The sequence below is a fragment of the Marmota flaviventris genome, chromosome 5, assembly GCF_047511675.1.
Source record: "Marmota flaviventris isolate mMarFla1 chromosome 5, mMarFla1.hap1, whole genome shotgun sequence".
NCBI classification, from domain to species: Eukaryota; Metazoa; Chordata; class Mammalia; order Rodentia; family Sciuridae; genus Marmota; species Marmota flaviventris.
In genome coordinates, this window is record NC_092502.1 from 98,574,408 (window position 1) to 98,600,050 (window position 25,643).

At 33.2% G+C, this 25,643-nt stretch overlaps 1 protein-coding gene across 2 annotated transcripts in view; it reads left to right on the top strand.

Moving 5' to 3' along the window:
* The window catches only part of Edil3 (EGF like repeats and discoidin domains 3), a 397,607-nt gene that overhangs the window by 263,221 nt on the left and 108,743 nt on the right, over positions 1-25,643 (top strand). For both annotated transcript variants that reach the window (XM_027927824.3, XM_027927826.3), the window contains one exon: positions 25,427-25,582. In XM_027927824.3, coding sequence (XP_027783625.1) covers positions 25,427-25,582 — 156 coding nt within the window. The remainder of the gene's footprint in view (positions 1-25,426; positions 25,583-25,643) is intronic.

The window sequence follows — 25,643 nt, forward strand, 5'->3', positions numbered from 1 at the left end:
GAAATTCATGACAACTAAAAGTTGCTAGAGGGATTTGTTCAAATTTAGTGTGAGTTGGCTCTGTCACAGGATCATTCTAAAAGGTTTTGGATTTGTTTCACTGGAGTGGGGAGCTGCTACAGAGTTTTGATTAGTTTAGGTGGCTGATCTGTTTCTCTGTCTACTACGTATTTTGAGTCAGAGAAACATGGAAGTCCCTGATGTGACATAAATAGTGCAAAAACCATGAAGTTTGCTTTACAGTTTGTTTTAATAGAAAGGAAAATTGATTTCTGACCAAATAACAAGACTTCTAAACTTTAGGAACTGCACCAAAATCTCCTTCATAAACTTCTTTTGTTGAAGTTTCTTGGGAATGCTTATAGTTCAATATATGTATATGAGTATGTGTATGTGTCCTTATATATAAAATTATTTTATATAAACAGCTATGTAGAGTTACTTAAAGTTCTTTATGAATTTTTTTGCATGCATTTCAGAAGTTTCTTCCTATATTGCACCTGACTTTTTCAATCTATACCCATGTGTGCAAAGAGAATTCCAGATATAGAAAATGGCACATCTACAGTTTTTTGTTGTTGTTGTTGTTGTTCCTTTTTCTTTTCTTTTTTTTGGGGGGTGGGGTGCTGGGAATGAACCTTACACATGCTAAAGACCTTGCCTAGTCTAGGCAAGCACTCTACCACTGAGCTAAATCACCAACCATATACAGTTTTGATTATAGGCTACTGAAAACCCTATTCAGCATTAAAAGAGATACAGAATAAATAATCATTCCAGAGACACTTCTAGTGAATCTAGTTGATAGTTCTAAACTGCATTTGCAGAATCACACTTATGACAGAATTATAAAAAAATTTACATTTTATGTCCTTATTTTTCACTTTATCTCACCTTGGTTTATTGTTCAATAACACAGTACATCATTCTGACTTTCAAGGTATGGAATTGTCTTCTTTCTTCCAGAAACACTATATGGAAATAATTTCAAGAAAATAAGACAATGATCATCTCAGAGACATTTAATCTAAAAGTAGTTTAACTTAATTTAATTTATTATTGTAAACAAACAAAAACTTCCTTTTAAAGGCTGTGAGTTGATGGCAAAGATGATAACAATGATGATAATTTTGCTTTTTCTCTGAAGATGATAATGAACTCTTAGAGGAAAAATAGTAAAATAAATGTAAACATTTTATTAGAGGAAGAAATTACACATAGAGTGGGATGAAAAACTAAAAATTTGTCATTGCTACTCAATCACTATTTAGTGATATGTTCAAGGAATATTGTTTTTATTGTATTCTTTAATAATAATTTTTATTTTCCAAGTTATTTTCCTAAAAAGAAAAACTTTATCAATTTTTTAAAGAAAAATCATATTTCAAAGATTCAGAATTCTAATCATGTACCAAACTTTCAGTATTGGAGCATTCATCATTAATTTATCTTATCACTTAAATCTTCTATCTCTATTTAGTTTTTCAAATGAAACATTTGAAAACTTCATATAAACTCACTTGTAATGAACATAGTATTCCTATAATCTTTCAGGTGTTTGACACTGATTAACTAAGCAGTATTCAGTTTTATTTTCTTCTTTGTGTTGATAAAATGAAAATTGGAATTACCACTTTAAATTTACATGCTCATCATATGATTATTGATAGTAATGCTCAAAGTTGTTTATGTGTGTAAAGAGTTGGTAGAGAAAATGCAGTCATACAAAACTTCTTTTTTCTTTTTCAAAGTTTTTCTGAACTTTATTTTCTCCCTGAGATTTATTTCCAACTACTAAATAATGACCACATTAAACATTAGTTCATTAGCTTTTTAGAATGTAAATTTCTATTTCTGACCCAGGGATTTGAAATATCAACCTTACCCAATGACATAAATATATCTTGAATTATCTCATATGAAAAATACAAAGATTACTGAAAACTTTTGGGTGTTTTGCTAAGTACAGTTAGCTAACATGACTATTATCTATTTTCTAATAGTGAGGTTTTTCTTTTATAACAATATGTAGCAATTTTAAAACTTTATTTCTTTTTAATCTCTAAGGTGATTTTGGTTGCATATGCATTGACTACCTAGCCATCCATTTCTTCATACATTTTACAAAATTTTACCAAATGAATGTGTATTCTTTTCTCTACCCTCTACTAGTCACTAGGAAAAATAAATAGTGCCTTCAGATATGCTGAATGTAAGAAACAGAAAAATGAACACGGCAAAAATAACCATAAAGAATGTTTGGCTTTGTCTTACATGGTCTGCTAACTATTGCATTTGAATCATAATATTTTAGTGGAAACTTTATTAAATTTAAAGTTAGAGTAACATAATATTTATGGAATACAAAGAGCAAAATTTCCATTATAATATTACATAGCTAGATGATTGCATGCTGATATATTTGATAGGTATAATATAGTGTAATACATATCAAACTTTAATTTGAAAGTTAATTTACTATTAGTTTTGTTGGTAGTATTTTATCACCGGAAAAATAGTGTTTGAATGATCTGTTTTAAATTATTTCTCAATTTTTTTTTTAAGAAAATGTCCCTTTTCTATAAACCACAGAGTTTGTGAGGGGAAAAGATAGCTAAGTCTTAAAATTTAATGTGCACAGAAATCATAGGTCACTTGATAAAAATAGAAATTTCTGGATTGCTCCCCAGATCTCCTCCAGGTCATCCTCAGACTACACTGTAAAAACCTGTCTCAGTGGGTTTTGTACTACATTTGGATTTGTACTGCCTGAGTTAGAGTAAAAAGATAAACAAAGTAAAAAGCACTCTGCTTGGTGATCTGGGCACTTTGTTGTTCCAACCACAAATACCAATAACTACGTAGGAAGCAGAGAGGAAAGAACAGTGAAGTAAAATAAGGAAGAGCAGTGGAAAATAGGCCGCTCAATGAAGTCTCTAAACCAGGGAGAGATATCCCCAAGCTATGTATCTTTATCAGAAGTGCATTCAGGTTTGGCAGCAATTCACAAGAAAGTTTTATGGTTAGTTTTGAGTCAGTTAAAGTTCCTAAATGACTCTTGGATTCTTCTTTGTTACAAAATTTAAAATAGTCAAAAGCAAAATCATCTGACTTTTGCATTTTTATCAAAATAATACTTAATAATTTGTTGTTATTTAACAAATAATAATTTTGGTTTTTTTTAAGCATTCAGAGTGGGATTGAGAATGCTACCAAAAAATATTCTAATCATCTGTTTCATTTTAAAAGTTTGTACATGTGTGTGAAAAATTTTCGGTTTTTAAAGATACCTGGGGCTCCTCAAGGTACACAAATAATTTTTGTAAAGTCCAGAATTGAAGTTTTTTTTTTTTTCATTTTTCCGGCTGTTTTCTAGTTCTAGAACCAGAATCACATAGCATTTAATCCATCTATACTATCTTCTCATTCAATTGAAAAACATTTTAGAATGTATTCTTTTTTTCCTGAATACAAACTACTTTCCCAGATGTAGTCCTGTTATAATAAATACCTCTCTAAGGCTAATTTATCTAGACTTTAATATATTGCTACTTCTAATGATCTTTTTGTAAAAACTGTGATTCTGAATGGAAATTTGCCATTTTCATTTAAGTTTTTTTTTATTAGAAATGAATTTTCATCCATAGTCATGCATTTTAAAAACAAACATTTTTGTTTAATTAAAAAGCATTTGCATTAAAAATGACTTGATGTCTCTATACTGAAAAATAATGTATTTGCTCTTGAATTTTCTAGTCATATACCACAGTTATGCCATCCTAGTTCATATTGCTTGTTTATCAGCCTTCAAAGATGTGTTTTGAATCTTAACTCAAGATTCCTTGAGCTACAGGGCATGATTACCCGCATGGCAATTGTGCTTTAGTAGAAAAGGAGCTGCCCCTGGAATCTTTCCTCTGCTCTAAGCTGCCTCCTTCCTGACTTGCAGCACCAGAGGCCTCACTCACCTGGATTTCTTGCTGTTCCTCAAATTCATGTGACTTATTATGCTGCTGTGCTTGGGCACATGCACCACATGGTTCCTGTACTGATCATCTGCTAATCTTCTCTGGGTTCATCCCATTATTGCCTTCTGTAGGAAGCAATTCCTGTCTCTTATCTCCACAGATAGAAGTGCCTACATTCTTATTTTCTCACTCTGTCAATTATATATTTCCATCATAGCAGTTAAAATATCTTCACAGTCATTGTTTGCCTTTTCCTTGCCTCCTATCCTGTAATCAACTAATAGTAAGGATTAAACCTGATTTAAATTCATTACAATAGCACCTTGTATAAAAACTATGTTGGATAGATGTAATTGACTAATAAGAGAATAAGGAATGTGATACAAAGGAAAAGGGAAAAGATGGTGATTGTTTTCACATGGCGATCATACTGTATTGAGTAGTTGAATGCCAAAGAATTCAGACACTCTGTGTTCAGCTGGTATACATTTATTGATATCACATGTAGTACAATGATCTGTGTACAGGGAATGTCTTACCTGTCTAGGGACAGAGGAACCACACTTCTATAAATCCCAGTGGCCTGCATTTGACTCCTAATCACTACAAGACACTCTTACAAGTAACCTTAGATAGGAATGTGTAATATTTGTAAAATGCTTGTCAAGACTTCTGCTATTCACAGACTGTGTGCAAGACATCACACTGTTCACCTTCTCCTATCCCTTTTGTTTCATTCCTAAAATGTTATTAAAATTTTCTATTTTAGCTTCTAAGAGTTTAGAAACCTTGGACGTTACTATTGTTAATATAAATGTATCTTCTCCCTCTAAAATGAACTTAATTCAAAATTTTTTAGTCTGGTATGTGCAAGCCTATAACCTCAGGGACTCAGGAGACTGAGGCAAGAAGATCACAATTTCAAGGCCAACTTCAGCAACTTATATCTTGTCTAAAATTTTGAAAAAAAATATATAAAAATAAATGGAAATGGCGATGAAGCTCAGTGGTAAAGCACCCCTGGGTTCAATTCTCTGTACCTCAAAAAAAAGGCAAGAAAAAAAAGTTAATATTTTTAAATGATAGTATCTTTTCAGTGAAATTTTACTCTTGCAAAAATGTCAAAGACAAACAAATCGTATGTTATTATTATCACTCATAAAATGCAGAACACAGATTTACAGGGACTTACTATAACACGATATTTTGCCTCTACTAAAATCTTTGATAATTCACTAAACTATGCTTAGATAAAACACTCTTTCATTATTATTGCTATATACTTTATCTATGAGAAAAGCTTTTCTAAATTGACTTGTATTAACAAAGGTTGGAGTTTTAGATGCCTGTGTTTCAGTTAGTTTCCATTGTTTCATGAATATTACAAGTTATTTTTTTATGATACTGTTGGAGTGAAATGGGGGAAAAAAAAGATTAACTGAATATAGCAACTCTCTTTTTTTACTCCCCCCCCAAAAAAAAAATTCCAAAATTTAATCCAAAAAATCTGGATTTCCAATGTACCTTGTCTATATTCATGGCAAATTTCCTCTGTTTCCCTCTGCATGTCTCTTTACATGGACCAGCTATGCAACCTCTGGGCTATATAGCCCCATTTCTGGCACTCAGGAATAAAGATTGCACTCTGAGTTCCTGTTATCATTCAGTGTTTCTTATTGCAACTCTTCTATATATCTAAGTGCACTCTTCTGTATTCCCCTGTGACTCTGAATCCAGCTTCAACCTAAGGCATTAAATCTGCTTATGAGACCTGCCTATGGGAGACATGGCTAATGAATTAGAGTCACCCACTCACTGCCTCTAATGCAACAATTAGAGCTGCATAGTGTCTCCTGCAGTAATACAGTAGATTTACTGACAGCCTGTCCTCAAGTCCCTGGAGGTGAGAAATGCTGAGAAGCAGGAGAAAAGTGCCAGTCTGAACTAAAGGTTTGATTGTCTCTTCATGTTTATCTTCTGGGAACTAGTGGGATTACTATTTGGATTGGGCTGAAGGAATTCCTTATTTCCACAGTAGACACTGAACTAATTTGTTCTGCCCCAATGCCTCCCTGAAAACCTCCTTGTGTTGAAAATGTGACCCAGTACCAAGCCACCTGGCCTGATTCTGAAAGCTTTATTTTCTTGAGGCAGCAATTAATTTGAAACTATTTCTATCTGTAGGAGTATGCTGTTTTTTAAAACTAACAAGTGTAGTTAGATTTAATTGTCGAAAAAGACATATATTTTCCTATACTTAGCTTAGAAATTAGCTTTGTTGCCTACCGTATTGCATGTTAGCTTTATGACCTAACAGCTAGTGCTTAGCACTATGTACCAATTCAGCTGTTTTGACTGAAATTACATAGAATCACTATCATTCTTATCCCCATAATTCAGATTTGGAAATCCAGGCATATAAAGATAAGTTGGCTAAGTTTACTAAACTGGTATTTATTTTACACAGCTGTGATTCCAACTCCAGCAGCTGTTCTGAGAGACCATCTCTACCCTATTCATAACTTCTGCAATGTCCTTTCTTTGACAGCTTTTGGTAGTTCCCGTATACTTTTGGGGGGGACTGTACACTAGCATATAATGGGTGTGCAAGAGACTTGAATTTTCTTAAAATTTGTAAAAGTAACTATCCGATCCTATAAAATATATACATGTTCATAAACAAGTAGTTCACTTCTAGCCTGGAGCAATGGTTCTTAAACTTTACATTAAAATTACTTGAGGAGCTTTTAAAACATGGTCCTTATCCTCAGAGTTTCTGAATTAGTATGTCAAGAGTGGTAACTCTGGGCATTCATTACCTGTGAAGCTGAAACCTCAAAGAAATTTATCAGGTTAGTGATCCTGATAAGAAAATGTGATAATCACAGCCTTGATAAAGCTACAGTCTAGCAAAAGAGACACACTTTACCTTGGAGGGTCTCTCTTTTATTATTAAATCAAATTTAATTAAATAAACTAAGATATTGAAGAATAGCATATTGCTCTTCAAAATGAGATTATCAGTATGAATATTTATTTATTATTTTCTATGTACCGGCAACTGGTGCTTAACCACCCAGTCACATTCTCAGCCCTTTTTCTCTTTTATTTTGAGACAAGGTCTTGCTAAATTGCTTAGGGCCACTCTAAGTTGCTGATGCTGGCTTTGTGATTCTCCTGCCTCAACCTCCAGAGTCCCTGGGATTATAGGTGTTTGCCTCAACATCTGGCAGTGTGAAACATTTCAAGGGAGTGAATGACATCAAGACATCACAAATCCAAGACCTACCTTTCTGAGCTGTCTTGGTGCTATTTTGTTATTTACCTGCCTATATTTGTGTCATCCTTAGGTAGAAATTCATATTCCTCCAAAAAGTGAAAATGGCAATGTTTAATTGTTTCTAAAAGGTTTTTGTCTGTAACACAAGGCCTTCAATAATTAAGTCATAATTAAATAGCAAAAGGATTGTAAAAGTATCTACATCCCCATTAAAGACTAGGCTTTGAATGTTTCATTGCTAAATTCTGTTGTGTCTTAGGAGTCTTTAAAGGAGAAGTTGCTATTTTCCATGTGATCAGACTATAATGAAAACACTGAAAAGTCATTTACATTTTAATTATTAAAGGTGAATTTAGCATATTCAGCATCTTTAAGAATGGCATTAAGGAAGAAATTATTCCAGGCAGAGAACAGGATGAACAAGTTACAAGGAAGAGGGAAGAAAGCTCCAGGACCATCAAGGACAAGCTTTACTATACTGAAAAGCTGGGCATAGGTAGGGGCAAGAGGAGGAAGAACCCTGGAAAAGGAAACATCTGCAAAAGTGTGAAAACACTTTTGGGGGGAACTGTATGCTAGTCTCTAGTGTCAGACTGAGACTAAGGTTGTTTGGGGATGGCTACTGATGGGATTTTAGCAGCATATTAACTGTCAGTTTAAGGAAATGACTTGTTAGTGGTCTGTATTATGAGTACCCAACACAATGCCCAGTACTAAGAAGAATTCAGTAAATTTTCATTGAATAAATGTTGAATTGAACTTTAGTAGAGAGAGGGGAGCTTACCAGCAGAGATACCAACCAGCCTGACTTGCCCAGAGGTAGATAGATGTAAGGAGGTCTTGAATTAGATTGGCAGCTATTAAATAAAATAAAGATGAAATGGTAAAGGGCTTGGGGTACAGCATTAACAACTGGTTAAATTGTGTTAGAGGAAGGAGAAAAATTAAGAAAAATTAAACACAGCTCCAGGTAATGATGGTGGTATCATTAACACAGATATAAATCTCTGGAGAAGGAGTTGGCCCACTTTTTTTATTCAGTGGAAGAAAATCCTGATAATGGTGTCCAGTATAAAGTTGGAAAAGTGAGTATGATACTTTGAATAGAGTGTAAGTGGATTAAAAGTAGATAACACTGCAATGCTGCACAATTGCCAAATGTTGCTTCTGCTTATTTGCCAAGGGCCTCTGTATGTCCTATAGCTACACCTAGTGGAAGGGACTTTGGGTAATGTCAGTTAGAGTTTTGGAGGGATTTTGTTGTTGTTGTTGTTGGGGTTTTTTGTTTGTTTGTTTGTTTGTTTATGTTTGCTACTGAGGATTGACCAAGGGTTTGGTTCATGCTAGACAAATGCTCTACCAGCTGAGCTACACCCCAGCCCTGAGTTAGAGTTGAAAGAGATATTTAAAAGAATAAATGGGAATCCCAAGATAAAATTTTGTTTTCTCTTGTTTTCATTTCTACCAAAATCTTTTTTAGACAGCTTACCTGGGTAGGGAGGAGGGGACCTTGGTGTGGGATTCAGGAAGAAATGAACTCAACTTTGACTTTATGAATAAATGAATCCATTCTCCATTAATTTGTTTTCCAGAGCATTTTATTTTTATATCACATGTTGGTTACGTTTTCTCATGTATTTGTTTTTAATGTTGTTGCTGCTGCTTTTTTCCCCAGAATTGATATATTTAATTAAAATCGTAGCTGTTCAGCCTAACATTGGTGTAGTTAGTATAGATTGCTTTATTTTGTTATTATTCGGGTTCTTGAAAAAATAATAGAGCTCTCCTTTTTTTTTCCACAAATGGACTCTCAGATTTGTTGCTTCTATTATATACTTAATGCTTCAATAGCTTTGAAGCATTTTTCCCTGTGTTTATAATATGTGGGTTATATTTTCATTTCTCAGATTTAAACAACTATATTAAACTCAGGTCTCTTTAGTTTATTACTATCATTAGTGCCATTAAGAGATAAAGTACTGAATTTTAGAAGTAGATGTGACTATCTTAGTTTTTCCCTAGCTGGATCCTAACCTAAGCCGGTATTTGAACATAATGGCAGCTTTCAAGAAGCTCTTAAATCGAAATGTGATTATCTCGCAGAACAAACAAGACAGGCATTTTAATATAATTGCCAATGGATCTTAGCTTTTCCTTTCATAGGTGCATTAGCCTAGATTTGGAAAGATGTACACAAACTGTGAAAGAAGGGTACATTATCTAATATAGTTTAGAATGCTTTTCTTAGTTTCAAATCTGTGATATGTGAACTACCATTTGTTGAGTTGCTACTTGTAGAGTTATTTGTACAATAAACAGGTTTTGTATGTCCACATAGGGATTATTTGAATAGATAAAACATTTCAAATCATCTTATGTGAAAACATTCTACTTAATTCTGTGACATTAGAGAGGGAAAAAGCCACTTGATTTAATTCAATCAACAGTTATTCTCTGGAAAATATAGAGAATTTACTCTATGAGTTCCAGCCATAGGGGACTTCTTTGAGCAGACTCGAAGAAGGAAACTTTTCCAGGCTTGGAAAAAGAATCTTCCAGAATGATCCTTAACTCCATTTACATTCACAAATTCATTTATTCATATGACATATTTATTCAGCATTTCCCATATACCAGTCATTCCTTCCTGAGGAAGTCTAGACACTACTTCCTCAGGGAAGCCTTCCCCAATCACCCCCACAACCCTGGACTAGATGTGGTCCTTCTTTATATGTTCTTTTAACTTATTATTTTCTTGCATATTAATTGTCACAGTTACTTTGTATTCTTACCAATTTCAATGACTAAACTTTAATTAATAAAAATATATGCTATTATAATTTTTGGTATCCTAACACCTAGAAAAATTTTATTTGCTCACTATTTATTAAATGAATTAACAAATAGTGCAAAGATAAATAAGCCACATTACCTGTTCTCTTGGTGTTTAATATAATACAGATGAATCACATTTGCATAAGCAGTTCTTATTCTGTTGTAAAGCAGAATATATATATTATTTTTTTTCCACCTCCCATTCCAATAGATATGGTCATGGGATTTTCAAAAAGGCCAAAGGCACACACACAAAGTCACATAATGGGTTTGGGAAACTTTCCCTGAGACACAGCAATCAGAGGCCTCTTTTCCCCTCTTCATCCATCTCTCTATCCTGCCCTGAACTCAGTCTTCCATCTTGGACCATGACATCAGGTTACATACAGTGGGAAATAAATTAGAAGGCATCTGGAGCCCTGGTATATTGGCCCCTTCTGCCTACTCATATGTTTACACAAGGTAGGATACAACTTCTTTTACATTTTAAGCCACTGTTAATTTGGGTTTTCAGTTACTAAAATCTGAAATTAATTGTACCTCAAGTGAGTCTGCAAAATAGCAGGTTTTATATCAAATCCAAAGCAGATTGCAGCAGTGTCACAACAATTATTAAGTGCAGATTGTTAAGTGTAAAGTAAATAAGATAGTATAAAAATTAAAAAGCTGCACAGCAAAGGAAACAACAAATTGAAGAGACCACCAACAGTATGGGAGAAAATTTTTTCCAGCTACTCCTTCCACAAAAGACCAGTATCCTAAATATACAAAGAACTAAAAAAAAAACCTCAGCATTTAAAAAATAACCAAATCAACAAGTGGACAAATTAGTTGAACAGACACTCCTCAGAAATAGAAGTATGCATGAATAATTACATGAAAAAAAAATGTTCCATGGCTTTAGGCATCAGGAAAATGCATGTAAAAATCTACAATGATATTCCACCACACTCCCGTTATAATGGCAATCATCAAGAATACAAATAAACACTAAGGAAAGGACCTCTTGCTCACTGTTGGTTAGAATGTAAATTAGTTCAGTCACTATGAAAATCAGTATGAATAGTCCTCAAGAAGCTTAAAATGGAACTAGCACATAATCCAGCTATGCCATTCTTTGGCATTTATCAAAAAGAATTAAAGTCAGTATACTAGAAAAATACATGCATATACATATTTATCAGAAAAATTCAGAATTAACAAGTTGTGGAATCAGTTTAGGTTTCCATTAACAGATGAATGGACTCCCTCTTTCCTCTCCCTTTCAAAGTACTCACTGAAAAGGTGGTATATATACACAATGGAACTTTATTCAGTCATAAAGAAGAATGAAATTATGTCATTTGCAGGGAAATAGAATGAACTGGAGTCCATAATTTTGAATGATGCAAGTGAGTTAGACAAGTGTTATGTTAACGCTCATATGGTAAAGCCCAAAAGGAAGAAAAAAAAAGCCAAAATAAAATGTGGTGGGGGTATGCTGTGAAAGAAAATTGAAGGGAGACAAGCAAGGTAGAGGAAGGGCATCAGAGAGATGGGTGGAGAAGTACTGTAGAATAAGATCAATCAGATTATGTTTTTATTTTTATGTATGCATGAATATGCCAAATAAGACCCACCATTTGGTATATTTAATGTGTATCAATTAAAAATTATGCTAAAATTAGATAATCTGGTTAGCCCAGTTAATAACATTCCTAGCAATTACCTTTAGGTCTAAAGTAAGAATTTAATAATAAGAAGAAATATCCAAGCAGTAGTTTCGCCTGTTTATACAAATTTTTAATCAGAAACATAAGTTCTCAAGAAAAACCATGAAGTGTAACTCCTTTATGCTTTTTTTTTCTGAACTGATACATACAAAGGAATAATGCCATTTAAGTCCTAACATGTATTATCTTAACTTTAATTTTGAGATGCAGTTAAAAGAGTATAGTCATTTAGATTAAAACAAAGCCAGAACACAGTGTAGGATGTGAAGTTATTAGTTAGTAATAGCTACTGTGTATTTTGTAGATTCCTTCCTCCTATTCAGTCTTCTTCTTTTCCTTTTTGGTTCATTTACTCATATCATAATAATATAAAATAATATCCTAGAAAACTTGCCACCCTTTGTGGTAGGACATTTTTGGTTTGCAGACTTCTTTTATTTTCAGTGCATAAAAATGAAGACCATCACAGTTTTCTGGTTCCCAGAAGTACCTTTTAACTTTTTATTAGGAGATATTTGTTTCTGTCTTGAAGTTTAATTGATCCCAAGTCAGCATTTAGAACTTCAGGACACTTGTTGCCATTACCAATAATATTTTCACACATGGAAAGGTCTAGAGTATTTTCATAGTAAAACTCAGAAACTGTTCTGTTGATAGATTTTATTTGCATGATGAAAGCAATATATAGAGTTAAGAAAAATCAGAAGAGGAGGTAGTGGGTAACACATTCTAGTCAGACTAATAGGATATTGTGTGATTATTTTTCCTTTCCAATGCACTAAGTGCTGTCCTCTGTCACTTTAACTCGAAAACCACTCAGTGAGAGGGTCCAAGCAAAAGCCCATGTTTACAGGAACCCTACAGAGAGATTCCTCTCCCTCCTGCCTGGGCTGACTCTTAGAAGTAATGAACCTCTTCACATCTCTCTTAATATTTTTTACATTGATAAACTTAACATTTTCAAACTCCATTTATTTCTTTTGATGAAATGGTTTGTGATGATTTCTTTTGGTATTTGTCTTTGCGTTGTCCACTAAACATCCACTCAAAGGACATGGATTGTTGGCATGGACCCCTGAGCAATTTTAAAAAACCAAGTCCCTTAAAGACTTCCTCTTTCCTCTCTCTTTCAAAGTACTCACTGGCCCTGTACTTGTGCATCAAGGGGATATTTTTTTTCTTTTTAGTAGCACCAATTATTTATTTCAAAAATATATGCTAGTAAGGTAATCTTATTTTCATTGTTTCTAAGGTGATTTTATTGGGGTTCTCTTTTCTACTCATGCACTTATATGATTTTCTTCTTATTCTTATTTGTTCTCAAAATTTTCCTACTTGTTCTTCATAGTATATTATGCAGAGAAAATAGTGATGCTTTTCTCCTTTTAGTTCTTCTTTATTTTTCTGAATCTGCTTGGATTGACAGCCAATATTTCCTTAGTTTTTGCACTGGTCATAGGAGGTAACCAGAAAAAAAAAAACAAGAAAATTCAAAATTCAGAGCATATAAACTCAAATCTGTGACTCAGATAATATAACTTATTTATGAGGGCCATTGATTGTCTTAATATATACTATTCCTCCAAACTTGGCATCCAAACTGAAATATTTAAAGTAGCCACAGTTCACACTGAGTTCACATTCTCAAATGACAGAGCATGTGAAGAAGTTCTAACAACAGTGAGAACCAAGAGAGATGAGTATAGTATAGTCAAAAAAACAGATGGAGATTCAGAGGAAACCTATGCCTGGCCAAGACTATAGAACAACAAACCAAGTACACCCCTGCTGGTCTTTTTTCTGCCTCATGCTATATAGTAAGGGGGTGTTTCACTTTAATTTGAAGTTCTGCGAGATGTAAGGAGTCATAAGAGATGATGGTTTTAATGTTTATGTGTGTGTTCTTTTCCCATCCTTATTCAGAGAGGATAGTTAACTGAACTCATGTTGAAGACTGATCCATGCTGGGACAGTGGAGGATAGGGTGGAGTCCCTCTTATCTGGAGTTTCAGAACTAGCGTTTGATAGTTAATAAAAAGTTTGATTAAAATAAGAAGTATTTAAACTACATGTTATAATTCTTGGATAAACCACACCAACAAATGCATTACTGATGCCTTATTGTTTATTACTTTTCTTAACATATTGGTGAAGTTATTCCAGTGTAGAATCCTTGATGTTAATCACATTCTCAATATTATAGATTTTAATTGGTAATTTGCTATTTTGAGGTTTTTCAGGAAGTTTGTATGTCTCTTCATAGAAAAAAAGATTTCCTCTTCTTTCCCATTCACATTTTTTTTAATTGCAGTTGCTCCCTCCCTTGTCCATAGAGGGTACGTTACAAGACTCTCATTAGATACCTGAAACCATGGACAATATTGATCCCATGTATGGTGATTTTTTCCTATGCAAACATACTTTTGATAAAATTTAACTTACAAATTAGGAGCCATAATATATTAACAACAATAACAAATAATAAAATGGAGCAGTTACAATAATTACTATAATAAACACTATTTAAGATTCATGAATTATTTATTTCTGGAATTTTCCATTTATGTTTTGAGATTGCAAGTGTCTATGGGTAACCAAAATAATAAAATATAAAAATGAATGGAGAGGCTATTGAATATTTAATTAAATTATCTTGTTAGAAAAACAACACAAGTTATTAAGATTTTAAAAAAAAGAAAGAAAGAAAACAGGACAGACTGGTAAAAACAGAACTAACTCTTGGTAGTGGACAGTTTAGCTGGCAAGAACAGAGGAGAGTGGACCTGGCCAAGAATAGTCCAGTGTGTGGAAATGTGTAGAGCACCAGGGTTTTGAGGTACACCAGGTTTCTAACAGAACAGTGAAATCTTGATTCTTTGTAATTTTTTGACAACTTTTTTGGGAGGGTTGGCCCAGGGTTGTTCAATCATGGAGCCACATTCCCCAGCCCTTTTTTATTTTTATTTATTTTTTTATTTTGAGGCAGGATCTTGCTAAATTTGCCTAGGGCCTCACTAAATTGCTAAGGTTAACTTTGTATTTGCAATCTTCCTGCCTCAGCTTCCAGAATTGTTGGGATTACTGATGTGTAGCACTGTGCCTAGATCCTAACTTATCATTTTAAGTGGAAACTTTATCATTTTTTTAACCCCTGAAGTAGCTTATTTGCAATCTGAATCATAAGGGGTCACATTTAGAATTGGTTTGGAAGCTCAAGTCTTTTCTCACATCATACAAAAGGGATGATTGCCTTTTTTTTTTTTTTTTTTTTGCCTCAGGTGTGTTCACATTGCCAGCTGCTACACAAAGGCTTACCCACTAGGGTTGTTTTCATGGTGATTGGTGAAAACATGTGTTTGAGGTAGAAAAACTTTTTCCTATTCTAATGCTCAACACAACACTCTATCTCCTGTTTTTTGGAATGTATGGGGATTTCTTCCCACTGGAGAACCAGTGGATACCAACTGGGTCTTCTATAATTTAACTAAATTCTCATGCTAACCTGAGTCCTGTGGATGCCACAGGTTAAGTGCTGTCAAAACCTCTTCAGACACCGATTGCAACCAATAAATTGTACTACTGCCTGGCTATAAATCAAGGTTTCCACTACCCCTCCTTGGTTTTGATTAACTTAATGGGAAGGCTCACAGAACTCAGTGAGACACTCATGTTTATCAGTTTGTTATAAAGGATATTAAAAAAGGATATAGATGAGTAGCCAGATGAAGAGATGCTTTGGGTGAGGTATGAGAGAAGAGGCTTGAAGCTTCCTTGCTCTCTCTGGTGCACCACTGTCCAGGACCTTCAGCAACCTGTAACCTGTCCTTTGAGGTTTCTCTGGAGGCTTCATTATACAAACATAATTGATTACATCACAGGCCATTGGTGGTCAACTCAATCTTCAGCTCCTCCCTGAATGTTGGAAAGTGGTGCAGAAAGTTCCAAACCTCTAATCACATTTAGTTGGTTTCCCTCACAACTAGCTCTCATCCTAAGGCTAGCAGGAGCCCAACAAGAATACCTTAGGACAAAAGACTCAGGAAATTATAAGGGTTTTAGGACTTTTGTGTCAGATGCTCCTATCACTCAAGAAATTACAGAGGTATTTAGAGCTTTTGTCTGTGTCAAAAACCAAAGGTGAGAACAAAAGATTCTCTTAACCACCCTTTTCTACAAGGGTTTTGGGTCACAGGAATCAAGTGTGTGTGTGTGTGTGTGTGTGTGTGTGTTGTGGGTTGTGTACTTTTTCTATATCAAGATGGAAGTATCCTGAATGATAATAATTTATAATTTTAGGTGCTTTAATTATCTCTAATTGCAAAATTTTTCAAAACAATCATATAAAAACAATGTTTTAACTCAACAGAAAGACTTGGTGTCCAAGTGGAATATTTATTTACTGATCTAAAGGTAGTTAACAGTTTGGTTTTTTCTATCCTTATGCAATGTACTATTCTTTTATGTTAAGCATTGATATGTGTATATCTTACTTACAGTAATAGCAAATTGCCTGTTATATTTTTGGTAATTCTAATGATAGAACATATACTAAAACTTATCCCATCTTGAAGATTATTGTGTTACTTTATCTTTACCTGATACTTTACTATGTATGGTGTAATACACAACCTCAAACTTAAAAAAGAAATATTAATACTTAAAAAAAAATCTCTATTTCCTGGCATTCAGTAGTCTATTTAAACAAATAGCCTGGATTTTGTACATATTTTTAAAATATATTCATATGCATAATGGTTGCTATGGAGTTACAATTATTATATGAATACTATATAGTTGCATAATGCTCTAATGTAACATTCTATTTAAATTCATATTTTTAAAAGAAATAGTAGCTTACAAAATACTTTTTATGAAGAAAAGAAGCAAATGACCACTGAGTGTTTGATTATAACTTGACTTTCCTCCAAAGAATAAATTCTGAATCAGGCATTTCTTTTCCTTTCTTATTGGTCTTCAACTGACAGTGATTCCTGGAATTTCTTCAAAAAGAAATACTTCTCTTTCAATTCCCAAGTATTAAAAAATTTAAAAACCCGAATTTAAAAACCTTTTCCATATTAGAAAGTATGGTTTCATTTTACATATTATTTCTGCTTTGTGTGTGTGTGTGTGTGTGTGTGTGTGTGTATATATATATATATATATATATATATATATATATATATATATATATATATATTGGTTAATTACTTATTTCAGCTCTGGGGAATGAACCCAGGGTGCTCGACTCCTGAGCAACAACTCAGTCTATTTAGCATTTTCTAAAAAACTTTGATACAGCAGCTTCCTAAATTGCCTTGGCTGCCCTTGAATTTGCAATCCTTCTGCCTCTGCTTCCCAAGTGCCTGCGATTACAGGTGTGTAGCACCACACACAGATATTGGAATTATTTGTAGTCACACCAACTACCTGTCAGACATACACTTAACTGTACTAAGTATATCCCAACTTTCAGCAACAATGTCAAGTTACAGAAAAACAGAACTATTCATAAAATTAGTTACTTATTTCACTTTTTTCCTAAATTTGAATGAATAATTTTAAGTATGTTAGTATGTAAGTATTTTTGAAATGCTTATGTACAATATCTGATATCAGTGAACAAGCCTAGGAAATTTCTTTTGTAGGTAGGTTCCTGTACTTGCATCCGAGGGCCATATTAAGTTATTAACCTTAAGAATAGAGTTCTAAATGAGAGGAACTAAAGACTCCTCCTCCCACCCCTTAGCATATCATGTGCCAGCATTGACCTGAGGATGCACCTCTTTATTTTGAGGCGCATAATTATTACCAGTCTGAGCAAGATATCTTCCCATTTTATATGAAATTGTTACTTGTTCCCACTCCTCTTACCTTTATAGGAAACCAATCTAGCACAGTTGACCTGTGACCTTTCATTTCACCTTCCCTGTGTTTATGTGGACTAGCAAATTATTGGAAAACACATGATTTTATATTTCAATATGTTTTAAAATGCACATGTATGCCATTGTGTGCATTTCATTCTACACTTTTTCATATATTCTTATGGTTTTTAGATATCCAAATGTAAGTTTAGGCCAAGATTTCATGTCTTTAGAGAATATTGGTTCTTGTGCAAGAACTCTTAAATATATACATGCACACACACACACACACACACATACATGTCATGCACACAAAACCATTTTATATTTTAATTCTCTTTTTCTCGGCGGATATCTACTTATTCTGTTCCTCTGTACAAATATAAAATATATTTTTAAATAATTATGTGTATGCATTTCTCTATAAACATTTATGCAAAAAATTTTTGAGAAGAAATGCCCATAAATAAGAATGTTTAATTTTGTTAATAACTAACAGATGGGAATGACTGTACCACTTTATACTCCCACCTTCAACAGCAGAATATTTTACCAGTACTTGATATTGTCTGATATTTTTGTTTTGTCATTCTATTGACTATATGTTAGTATCTCCTTATAATTTATAGTGATTACCATTTAATTTTCTGACTTGATTTTTAATATCCTTTCTTTTTATTCCATTTTTTAAAATTGATTTTCTCAAAAGTTATATGTGTGGTAAGTGTGTGCGTGTGTGTGTGTGAATAATTTGCAAAATAATAACCCTTTTACATTTCATATCAGTAGTTCTCAATTAAAACTACAGTTTGCAAAGGTGGAGGGTCCTAAAGACCCATTCAAGAGGTTCACAAATCATTGTTATTTCCATAATATTTCTAAGGCGGTTTTTGCCATTTTCACTGTGCTAACATTTGTACTGATGCCACCAGCAATGATGAATAAAACTGCTCATACCTTAACTTCTTAACGGTGGCACCAAACCATACTAGTTATTGAATTGTGTCTATCATGCACATGTGGGAGTGAAGAAAAGAATACCCAATTTGTTTAAGAATACCCTTGATGAAGCAGTAATGATAGCTAATGTTATTAAATGCCAGTCCTTATTAGGTCTTTCATATTCTGTGTGATGAAAGGGGAATTATGCATAAAGCACTTCTGCTGAGTGTGTGATGATCATCCTCAGGAAAAGCTATTGCAACATTGTGTGAACTTTACTATGAAACCCCCCTCTTCCTTTTTACAGCATCATGTGTATTTCAAATAATAAGTGACAGGGGCTGGGTTGTGGCTCAGTGGTAGAGCACTTGTGTAGCATGTCTGAGGCACTGGGTTCTATTCTCAGCACCACATAAAAATAAATAAATAAAATAAAGGCATTAAAAAATTAAGAAACAAACTTTTCAAGTTTTGGTATGGTAACAAAGAAAATCCATACTTATCTAGCAATATTATTAAAACACCCATACTTTTCCTGCTACAAATCTGTGTAAAGTTGGATTCTTTTCAGCAAATAAAAGTGTATTCACTACAGAATTAAACATGAGAACCTGTCTTTTCCTAAAGCATATATGAATGAGATGTGCAGAAATGTAAAAAATAGCCTTTCCTTCTCAGTAAGTTTTTGTTTTCTAACAATGTAATTTTATAGAAATTTGCTGTATATGATAACTTTTAATTGGTTTATTATTTTGAAATGGATTAATAAATATTTCTAAAATTTATTAGTTTCAATTTCTAAATCAGAAAAAAATTATATATATCATGTGAATATATAATACCTATGGTAAATATCTCACAAAATCATGTATGTATACATATTTGCTCTGGGGACTTTTAATAATTTTTCAGAAGGAAAGGAGTTCTGTGTCCAAAGTTTAAGAAAAAATGATTTCCTAAATAATAAGCCCATGCCAATTTTTGATGTTGCAAATACCTTCCCCCAGGAGTTACTGTCCTATAAACTTGACCTGTGATGTTCTTGGTCAAGCAGGGAATCTTATTATTTCAATTTTAGGGAAGTATATGAAACACTGTCCTGCACTGTAGTCTCACTGATCTTACTAGTGTGCTAGGGTCTATTGGTCTCTTTCTTCCATCCCTTCCTCATTCTCTCCCTGCATTGTTCTTGCTCTTGTGTTTCACAACTTAATAATATCCTATTTTCTGGACTTTCCCATATCGCAATGACTTACATCTCTCTTAATAACATTGTAAATTGTTTTAAATTGTGTTGTATTACATGTAGTGTTACAGAACCAACTGGGAACCTGTGCCAACTTAGGTAGCTATGATTATACTTGTAGGTTGCATTCCTACAATAGAGTTGCAGAGTTAAAGAGAATGCACGCTTTTCGTTTTGCTTCATGTAACCAAATGTGCTTCGTAATGACTGTGTCATTTATACTGTCACAGAAATTCATTAAGTGTACTTGTTTATCTACATTCTTGCTAACCCTGGGTAATCAAACTTTCTAATCTTTGCTTTGGATAGACGAATTATAATATTTATCATAATTCAATTCAGATTCAATAGATTAAATTTAACTTATATTATGAATGAGATCATGTTTCTTTTCATGTTTATACATATTTCATTTAATGTCACCTAATGAAATTCTTTGCCCATGACCATATTGAGTTATTTTTGTTTCATCTATTGAAATATAAAGTTACTAATTTACTGAATTAATCAACTCTTTGTTCTGATTTATGAAAGATTAATCCCCATTATCATCTGTATATTGATTTTTATTTAGCTTTTATCTTGAAGGAATTTTTAGTTTAATGTGACAACATTTTTAAATTTTGTGTCATGAATAGAAAATCATTTTCACCTTAGAGATTTAAAATCCCATATTTTCCTCTGATAATTTTGTGGTTTCTTTAGTTTCATTTTCTTTTCCACCTAAGTGTTCAATTTAACTGGAATTTATTCTGGGACGAGGGAACAGATATTATCTAAATGTTTTTTAAGACATCTACCTATTTCTCCCAACCCAAATGTTTAATACTCTTTTTTTTTCTACTTTGATTTTAAAGTCACTTATTTAATATATAAAATTTCTTTACATTTTGGGATTTATTTATTGACTTTCTCTTCTGTTCATCTGTCTCTACATGTGTCAGTATCCCACTACTTTAATTATTTATATTATTTTGTCAGTTGTTACTTGCTGGAATACATTATACTTTGATCTATATTAAGCCAAATTGCAGAACTTTTAACTCCTGACATAAATTGTTCTATCATCCGCCAATATTTACAATTTCAGTATCATCTTCTTTCTTTCTGGAAAAGGTCCTCTATGCTGTCTTGCCGCTCCCTGGTTTGTCCTCCAGTTATGTCTTTTTGCTCTTTTGCTTCTAAACTACCTCATAGGAAGCTTTATTTAAGCAACCATATTTTTCATTCTTAATATCTTCAGTTAGTTCTCTTCTCTTATGCTTCAAAATCTTTTTTTTTTCTTTTTAAGAATTTGTTATGTTGTTTGTTGTTTTAAGGTTTTAACCTGGCAGATCCATTAAATTAGGCTTTCCTAGTGTTAGTCCTGTGTTGTTGTTGTTGTTGTTTTCCCCCTTTTGATCATGGGACTTGCGTTCTTCAAGGAGTTTGCTATTGATGTCTTTGCTAGTGGTATACCTAGAGGGGAGGTAAAACTCATACCCTAGCTTGAGCTACTACAGGTAGATTATTTGGCGTTGAGAGTTCTCACAGCCAAACTAGATTCTACAGGTAGTCCTGTACTCTATTCTCCTTGCAAGACACAGCTAGCAGTTACAAGAAGCTCTGTCACTGTTTCACCTCCCAGGTCCATAAAGTAAGGATGTGGGATGCAAAGGGTAGAACTAGTAAGTCTCCTGGTGACTACAGGTTCCCATTCCATCCTGGCTCCATGTTTTACCACTTTTCATACTGTTTGGAACTGAGTACAGCCCAGATAGACAAAGTGAGAATGAGAAAAAGTGCATCTAGGAAATTCTCAAATCTAATTTCCATGATCAGCCTTTAGAGTTTGCCTTCATACACTCCAAATACATCGATGTGCACTGGGGATCTAAAGAACCCCTGTTACATGAAGGGTTTCTCATAATTTGGGGTATGTGTGTGTATGTGGGTGTGTGTACTCACATGCATATGTGTGGTACACTTTAACAAAGTCCGAAACCTTCTCAGCAACTCTTATATTGGAGTGTCCTTAGTGCTAGGATTCTTGGGAGCAGGCACACTGGTCCATGCTACTTGCTATTTGGTCATGAACCTATTAGTTTTCCCTTCTCGTAACTATTTTGAAGATAATGGTCAGATTTATACACATACTTGATTACTATAGCCCTAAATAACCATAATAAATATCAGTATGTAGCTCTGGAATTTTTTTTTTTACAAAGTTCTGTTTATATCATTATTATGATTATAAAACCTTATGGATAAACCTTTCCAGAATGTTTCTTTTCACTACAAACAAAAAACCACAGCCTTGGAGGCTGAAGCAGGAGGATCGCAAATTCAAAGCCAGCCTCTGCAACTTAATGAGACCTTGTCTCAAAAATAAATAAATATAAAGGGTTAGGGATGTGGCTCAGTGGTAAAGAACCACTGGAATCAATGCTCGGTTAATTAAAACAACATCATGAACATCAAACCAAAAATTGAATGTTCTAGGAGTTTGGGGGAAGGCAGATACTGTTAAATTTTTCCATTTGTATATCATATAATCTTCACATATAATAATTTTATTAAAACCTTCTTATGAGGAAATTAAACTTCAAGAGGTATAGGCAAATTGACCAAGATTACTTGGGTAGGAAGTGACAAAACTGAACTGAAATACCCAGTCCTTTCTATTTCTGCCTGACCTAAGGAAAGGTTCAAGGCATGCTAGATCTAAATGATTGTTCTTCATATCCATAAAGGGATAAAAAATATCTTAGGAATCATTTTAAGATTACATAGTGTATCTACCATCCAGTATAACAATAATTTCTTTGAAATTAGATATATAAGTGAAAGTATTTTATTTTATATCCAAGATCCATCCACAGAGTAATTTAGGCATTTCCAGTTCAGTTTCCAGTAAACCTTTAACATAGTGTCTCATACAGTTCAGTTAAGTAGACTAAACCTAAGATTACCTTTAGCCATTGTTATTTTGTAAGCAATCAAAAATAATGTTGGAATATAATGAAAGGATCGCTTACAGGAGGTGGTTGAAGTGGAGATGTTTCTAAAATCATGTTATAATCTTCCTCTAAGGCCTAGTTTATTTTTTACAGCAACTTAGATTTCTGACATTAAACTTAAGTATGATTATGAAGGTGAAATTCTATCCTCTTTATATTAAATTCTTTATTATCCAGGCTTAATGGTGCTAGATGCATAAGAAGTCAATAGTCCTAAACCTAGTAATTACTAAACCTTAGTGATCCCAGAATCTGTATTTTGTGAATCAATTTTTTGTTTTTATTTTGTGTTTAATGAAAATAGTGCTGATATTTAATTACAAATTCTTAAAGTAGAGACAACTCAAGTTGGGTAATGCTTTACTACCTGAAGGTTCTAAAATGTGTACTTGGTACTTCTAAGTAGTACAGCAAATATGAATCTTTTAAAATATAATTTCTAATGACATAGAGAAAAACATGAAATCAGGTTTTGATTTTTTTGTTATATTTTTACAATCTAAGCTTTAGAAAATTAGTGTATAGCTAATCAGCCAAAATCTAGCAAAGATAATTTGGCTGTCTACAAGAGGTATAAACAAGATAATTGAAATGAGATAAAAGATAATTGAAAAAGGAATGTTCAGCAATGCGAAATGTGGAACTTGGCTTCCAAAATAGGAGGAAATGTGGTTCAGAGTGCCCATTGCTTGTGTTGTACATATTGGGAAGGTTTAGGTTCTGAAGAGTCTCAGATTAAAAAGAAAAATAACATCACTCACAAGACACTGAGAGAATGTTGCTTTTCCATAGCAATGTGCTACTTTACCTAACTCACTAAAACAAGTGTCTCTCAGAGGTTCCCTTTTCCAAATTTCAAACATAAAACTCCAAAGTCAGCTGTTAGCTGAGATAAATGTAGATAAATATTAAATTAGTAATATATACCTTAATGACAAATATACTCTTTTTGAGCTTCCAAAAAGGAATGGGACTTAAAATATATTCATGTCTATAAACATTTTGATATCTGAACATTGAAATGAGAAAATTGAACCTGACGAGTAGCTGAGTCAATGCACAAAAAGAGACAAATACCCAGAATTTTGAGTATGAAATCTCTATTTTAAAAGGTTGTTTATAAGATCTGTGTAGAAAGCGTGAATGGAGTAAACTCAGCTTAGCAGTTGAGACGCTGGGACTCTAACTCATCATGACCAGGCTTCGTCCAAGAGTAGAACTGAAAACTTCCTTGTGAACGGCAGTTGGGAAGGACCTCATGACATCTAGAAGGAGAAGAAGGGGCTTTAGAACACTCAGAAACAGTGACTAGAGAGAGACTGACTCATCAAGTGCATTCATATGCTGATTCTTAAAGTCAGATCATGGAGTGGAAAATCTTGGTCACTTATATGAACCTAAGGATTTTCCTTTTTTTAAAAATTTTTTTCTTTCTCAGAAAATAGTCTCTGAATTATTAAAAATACAGTGTGAACTACTGAAATTTTCCTGGTTTACGTTGGTCGAAAGGGATGCTTCATAAGAATTTATCAATGGGCTGGGGATGTGGCTCAAGCGGTAGCGTGCTCGCCTGGCATGCATGCGGCCCAGGTTCCATCCTCAGCACCACATACAAACAAAGATGTTGTGTCCGCTGAGAACTGAAAAATAAATATTAAAAAATTCTCTCTCTCTGTATCTTCAAAAAAAAAATTTATCAAGAATATTAAAGCAGGACTGTTTTACTGTTTACATTTTAGAATGTATAAATGCACTCTAAAGTGAATGAAACAAAATTTGAAGTTTATGTAAATAAAATATTTTGCATTGTACTATTTAATTATTTTATGTTAAGTATCAGAAAGAGATCCTTATTTAAATATTAAAAGAACATTAACATTTTTTATTAGTTACTTATTTCTTCTGCTGTAAACTGTTAAAAATTGACTTGGAATGGATAGAAAATGCCAATTAGGAAGTCTCCATATAGTAAAATTAAGAAAAAAAGCAAGAATTTGATGAAAAAATCATAGTTCCCTCATGACCATTTGTACAACCCACAACAGATTTACACTGTAGCAATGCAGAGGCCAAAGATACTTGGGTTTGGTTTCATCATCATTATTGCTTCTACCTTTCCTTATTCTAGTACTCAGAGATCTTAGTGAGATTTGAATGTTTTATTTTAAATGAATATTTCTCGAAGCTTAAGTCAGTTGAGACACTTTAGCAGTAATGATGCTGATATTTTGACAAGAAAATGTTCCCATTTTTCAGTTTGCTAAGACACACCTGCACATTAGAACCAACCAAAAGTTTTCTATCTTTTATTTATGGGAACATTATACTTTTTGAAGCCTGCTCACATGCATTGTTTTGCTTTTTAAGAAAGTATTATTCCATTATAGAAAGCAATTATGAAGTTAAACTTAATATGTGCCTATTTTATATGTTTATCTGAAAAAATTTAAGATAAATATTATAAATAATATTTATAATAAGATTATAAATCTATACTGATAAATAAAAATGTTATATTCCCAAAATATGAATAGCCTGGAAGCAATGAGATTATTGTTGGCTTTTTTGTTTCCTCAGATAAATTTGCAAAGAAAAATGAGAGTTACTGGTGTGATTACCCAAGGGGCCAAGAGGATTGGGAGCCCAGAGTATATAAAATCCTACAAAATTGCCTACAGTAATGATGGAAAGACTTGGACAATGTACAAAGTGAAAGGCTCCAATGAAGACATGGTAAGACCGACTCCTTAATCCACATAAGTAAAAGTAAAATGCTATTTTCTATCACTGATGA